The 5,086-nt window shown below is 33.8% G+C and overlaps 1 protein-coding gene across 2 annotated transcripts; it reads right to left on the reverse strand.

The window, feature by feature from the left end:
- Positions 1 to 2,957: 2,957 nt before the first annotated feature.
- On the reverse strand, positions 2,958 to 4,859 carry LOC149569901 (WRKY transcription factor 71-like). 2 transcript variants are annotated; one of them, XM_089817819.1, is made up of 3 exons: positions 4,434 to 4,859; positions 4,202 to 4,345; positions 2,958 to 3,370 (listed from the first exon to the last, which is right to left on the reverse strand). In XM_089817819.1, exons 1-3 carry the CDS (start codon positions 4,652 to 4,654, stop codon positions 3,127 to 3,129), a joined length of 609 nt encoding a protein of 202 aa, XP_089673945.1. In that variant the 5' UTR covers positions 4,655 to 4,859; the 3' UTR covers positions 2,958 to 3,126. The 2 variants fall into 2 exon arrangements, with proteins under 2 accessions (XP_089673945.1, XP_089673944.1); XM_089817818.1 differs by having other exon boundaries at positions 4,202 to 4,348.
- Positions 4,860 to 5,086: the final 227 nt, after the last annotated feature.

Raw genomic sequence — 5,086 nt, forward strand, 5'->3', positions numbered from 1 at the left:
GGTTAGTTGAATTTGAAATTTTATATATTTTTCTTCACAACTTCCTTATCTCTCAATATTTGTGTCTCTAGGTCTACTTAACATTTGTTGAATATATATCTCTATAAGACCAATCCTAAATGTGTTATCAATTTGCTAAAGTTAGTAGGGCCCCAGTTTGAATCTGGCTAAAATAAATTTTATTTTCAAATAACCAACCCTCCAGTCTAATCCATTTGATTGTATACACTAATTGAATTCAAGATTGAACCCATGTGATGATCAAATGTAAATCAATTAAATGTATACACATCATCTAGGGTATCTGATTCAGACATCATGCATGACATCTTATTCCAATAAAAAAACTTCATTGTCCCTGATGTAGTTCTCAATCTTCTTGGGACTCAAAATTGAAACATTAATTTTTAGTATCATTTTGAAAACTAAGTCTCAATAACCCCTTATAAGAGCTTTTCATGCATGTGTACCTGACCATCATTTTGACGCCTATAATGTGTTTCAATATTTTGATTACCTTTAATTCAATACATGCATGTGTCTCATGATGAAAAATTTTCATTCTGGGTCATTTCTTGAAGTTTCATTTTGAACAATTGAGAAATCTATATTTTTGCCAAGTGTCAAACGACAATAGGGAGCATAGTTTGTAATCGAATATCTTGCACCTGATAAATTTTCATGGATTGCCATTGTGGGAGTGTCTATTGTACATAGTAGAGAACATATATTCTAAATTTCAATTCATTTTGACATGATTTGATAGGGTTTTGAACCCCTCAAAGTTGGTTGTTCAGTGTTGTCATGCTGATGCACATTGTTTAGAATTCTAGAAAACCCTATTTGACTAGTCATAAGTTTGATCTGATTGACCCTCTTGAGAGAATTCCTTTTGCATTCCACTTTAGGGGTTAGGGATATGTTATCTTCTAAATTTGAGCTTGTGACAAATACATTTGTCTAGTTTTCAAACATGATTCCAAATGCAATTTTTGATATTTTACTAGTAACTAAATATGCAAGTTGATTTGAGGCCCTATTTGGGATGCTATAAATTTGAAAGCATGATAGATGAAGCCTAGAAGATTCCACCATTACATTGTAGACTGAAAATACTTCAAGCCTGCCAACTTTCATATCTTCACGAATTCATTTGCAAACTTTCCTAGATGCATTCTATTTGCAAAAATCACTATTATGCTAGTATAACCAATTTTTCAATTCCAAGTACCAAACTTCATGCACTTTTCATATCTTCCTAGTTATTCATCATGAGCCAAAAATGAACCCGCATATTCTCCATATAGAAAAGAACAAATGCCTTAGGTTTTGTACCCCAAAATGATCATTTGACCAATTTTCAAAGTTGAAACCAGAGGCATTTTATTATTTTCTAACATGTTTGAATTAGGAGCAGTTTGAAAAGGGCAACTTGGTTAGTCAATATCTTTTGACTGAATGATCCTCATAAGGTGAGCTTTTGTAGAATCAAAGAGTTTGCACAAGAGAACATGAATATGAGGTTTTAGGACTTGGTCAAGTGTTTTTGTTAGTTTTTAATTCTAGTTCAGAGGCCTCCTAACATGAAAGTCACATGTTTGTGGAGAGATAGAAAATGGGTTTTAAAGGTTGAATGAGTGATCAATCTTGAATCCAATCAAATTCAAGATTAGTGACCATGTCATCAAGACATAGTATTCAACATGTCTGTGATTGTGCATTACTAGACATGCAACACCTTGTCTCTACAACTAATACCTCTATCTACTACTTTGTCAATCTTCACAGATTTACTACTATGTTGACATAAATGATAAACACAATCATGAATGCAACATGTTAATACTCTCCAATGCTTAGAATACTCTCCCAAAGTAGTATCATCAACATTCATGCTAACAATTTTGGAATCACTACTATCATTATGCCAAAAGCTTGAGCTATTAATGAATGTCACAACAACTAAGAAAAATAATCCATGGGAGGCAGTTCAACACATGTCACAAATCCATTAGTCTATACTAAATGTTATCTTTACCTAGAGGGGATGGAGGCACCACCCACCCAACAATCCCCCCTCAACATTACCCAAGGGATTTGAACCCATAAGGTAATGCTTCAATACTACTTGTTGGAATCATTGTTGTTGTTACACAAATAGCTTGAATTGTCAATGAATGTTGCAACAACTAGGGACATGAATCCACTGCAGGTAGTTAAGGACATGTCACAAATACATCAGTCTATGTTGAGTAGCACCTTCACCTAGAGGGCACAAAGTCACCAACCTCTAAACAAGGTGATCCTTTATCCCCCATCCATTTTTTTGCGAATACGTAAGTTTACATTTATATTAATAGAAACAGACTATTCGTAAGAAATTTTTTTTTTTTTCTATTCTAGTAGATAATTAATTCCATTCATATAAGTTATTAATTAGAAGGATTCACATACTAAAAAATATGCTAAAAAGAATTGATTAATCATAGACAAATGACTTATGATCAAATTAGTTCTCTTTGTTACATAAATGTCCATATCAAAATTGTATAAGTAGTAGAGAGTAAGTACCCAAAAATGAAACATGCTTCCATATTCAGATATAGATATTATTAAATTTATATACTCTTATTAATCTTTTTTAAAATTTTACCTAAATTTAAAAAATGCACTTATACACTTATAAATCATCATTTGACACTTCTAAACTAATCATTTTACTTTAAAAAAGATGGTGGTGGGATATCTCTAGAGACATGCAACTTCGTGGTGCTTGTTATTATTATTAATAATAATATAGAGTTGGTTTTGTTAATGAGAGAAAAAATTTACGCTGAGTTTACAGATTTCTATATTAAATTGTGCAAAGATTCCAGTTTTCAGTTACAACTGGAATCATCATCGAAAATGAGAACCATTTTTTTAAGACGCCAATGATTGGCATCGCAATCAATGTGTGGTAGTCTGAAAATATATATTTTTTCCATTTTAGAAGGAAGATTGGTTACCCATGTACACATGCTCTAGAGGAATAGATCACATATCGCGTATATTTATATGTATAGAAACATTAAAAACAGAATATATAGGAGACCGATCAACATTGCATGTAACAATAACTACTACTTAAGTGGTATTCATGAATGTAAATTCTGGTTGACGAGAGGAAGTGTAGAAAAGTGGGGTAGATTGATCGAAGGAAGCGTGGTGTGGGAGTACTACGAAGGGCTTTTCTATAAAGTAGACCAGGGAGGGACTCTGGTGATTGTGTTTGCCCTCGTATGTCGTTATCACAACTCCTTTGTCATCTGCCTCCCGTTGCACCCTCTTCTTAACGCAACACTGGCTATCAGCACATTTGTAGTAATTCCTGCACATATAAAACGATGCACATGACCGTTCACACCTTTTTTAATATGTCGTTTATCTGTTAGATATAATTATTGCTTTTAGACTAAATTGTGTTAAAAAAAAGAAATTCATTGAAAGAGATGATAAAGACGAAATCAAATTTTGATAGAACTTTTTATATAATATTTCGAATCAAATACAAATTTGAATAAGATGGGAAAACATTATTGCTTCCCTGAAGATTCAAGCATCGTGATGTTATGAAAAGAATTCTTCCACAGTCTAAGCTATAGAAACAACAGCCATAACCACTATCAAATTAATAACTTTTTAACTTATTGATTTAGAGAGCAGGGAAGACACTTAATCACTTTTATTAGGTTGATAAAGTGTTTAAGAAAAAGAAAGAAAGAAAACGTTCAAAGTAATTGTGCATCATTAACGTTTCTGTTGATACTCCAGGAAGATTTTTCAACAAGATACAAAAACAAATGGCTTATTTCAGCTCTGAATAGTCACGCAATCTGATCTTAGGAACAACAATGACAATTGCTAAAAATTCTTAAAAAAATATTTTACATAATTCACTGTTGTTGAGAATACGCAAGACACGTAAATTACTATTACAATGATGATAACATGTTTAGGAAGACAAAGTAAAAATTTCAATAATTATTTTGATCATTATTTGGAACACTCTCTAATATGATAGAAATTTTCAGGAAGCAAGACTTATGAAAAGTTCCCTCACAGAATCTGGTCATTTGTCAATGATAAAATGTACCAGTTGCAGGTGCGTAGTAATAATATCATTTATTTAACATGTTGATATTAAGAGTAAGGCAGGCACCTGGGATGAGGGCTGTTCTTTACTGTTTTCCTGCCATACTTGCGCCACTTATACCCATCATCCACGACATCCGATTCCGACCTCGTCTTAAATGTATATCGCTCCTCTCTTTCACACTTCCTCTTCCTCTTCTTCCCCTTGCTTCTGCTTCATTGTATCCAATGAGAATAGTAAACATATCTTAAAATCAACAAAATGAAGAAAGGCTACCAATTCTTGTAGAATCACTTACGAGCTTTCTTCCACAGCAGATTTGCTTGAATGCAAAGAAGCAGTTTGAGAAGGTGCAGTTATGTGATGATGAGATTTCAGAAGATTTGATCGCTCCGTGTCACCCGACTCATTATCGCTAAATGAAAGAAAATCGGATGGTTCAAATGAATCTAACTCCAGATCGAGCGTGTGCGGTTTTGCTGCTTGAAAGCATGTTTCCTGCTTCATAGTCGGAGACATAGTAAAATAGCTTACTTTTCTCCGCGTACAATCTTTCCAAGCTTAACTTTTAATTTTAAGATCAGGCAAAGGATAGCAGGAACGTATAAGTATCAATGGCTGAGTGGGTTGAGGAAAAGAATGGGAAAGAGGCATTTTCCAAAAGGGCTTGACTCAGGAAAGCTGGATAGAGTGGGAGGAACGTGTGCTTCACGAACGCAGGAGATTTCGGCTTAAATGTGTGGAAAATTCAGCGAAATCAGTCGTAATTGTAGTTTCAGCATTTGTGTGGAAGAGATTCAATGCTTATGCTTGATCACTTGATAGTTGTCGTGATAGAGTCTTGCGTAACGTGCACGACACTAAAGTTTCCACGAAAGAAGTGATGTATTATCGGACTTTTCGCCTTCGTTTCGACCACGTTGAATTGTATATGCATTCAAGAGATGTGGG

This window comes from Cupressus sempervirens, chromosome 3 (genome assembly GCF_028749045.1).
Source record: "Cupressus sempervirens isolate cs-2001-9-10 chromosome 3, ASM2874904v1, whole genome shotgun sequence".
Lineage (NCBI taxonomy): Eukaryota > Viridiplantae > Streptophyta > Pinopsida > Cupressales > Cupressaceae > Cupressus > Cupressus sempervirens.

Coding starts and splice junctions, on each gene's coding strand:
- LOC149569901 (XM_089817818.1), bottom strand. CDS start 4,654: ATGTCTCCGACTATGAAGCAGGAAACATGCTTTCAAGCAGCAAAACCG. Junction 4,349..4,433: donor TCTGCTGTGGAAGAAAGCTC/GTAAGTGATTCT, acceptor GATACAATGAAG/CAGAAGCAAGGGGAAGAAGA. Junction 3,371..4,201: donor AAGAACAGCCCTCATCCCAG/GTGCCTGCCTTA, acceptor TTATATGTGCAG/GAATTACTACAAATGTGCTG.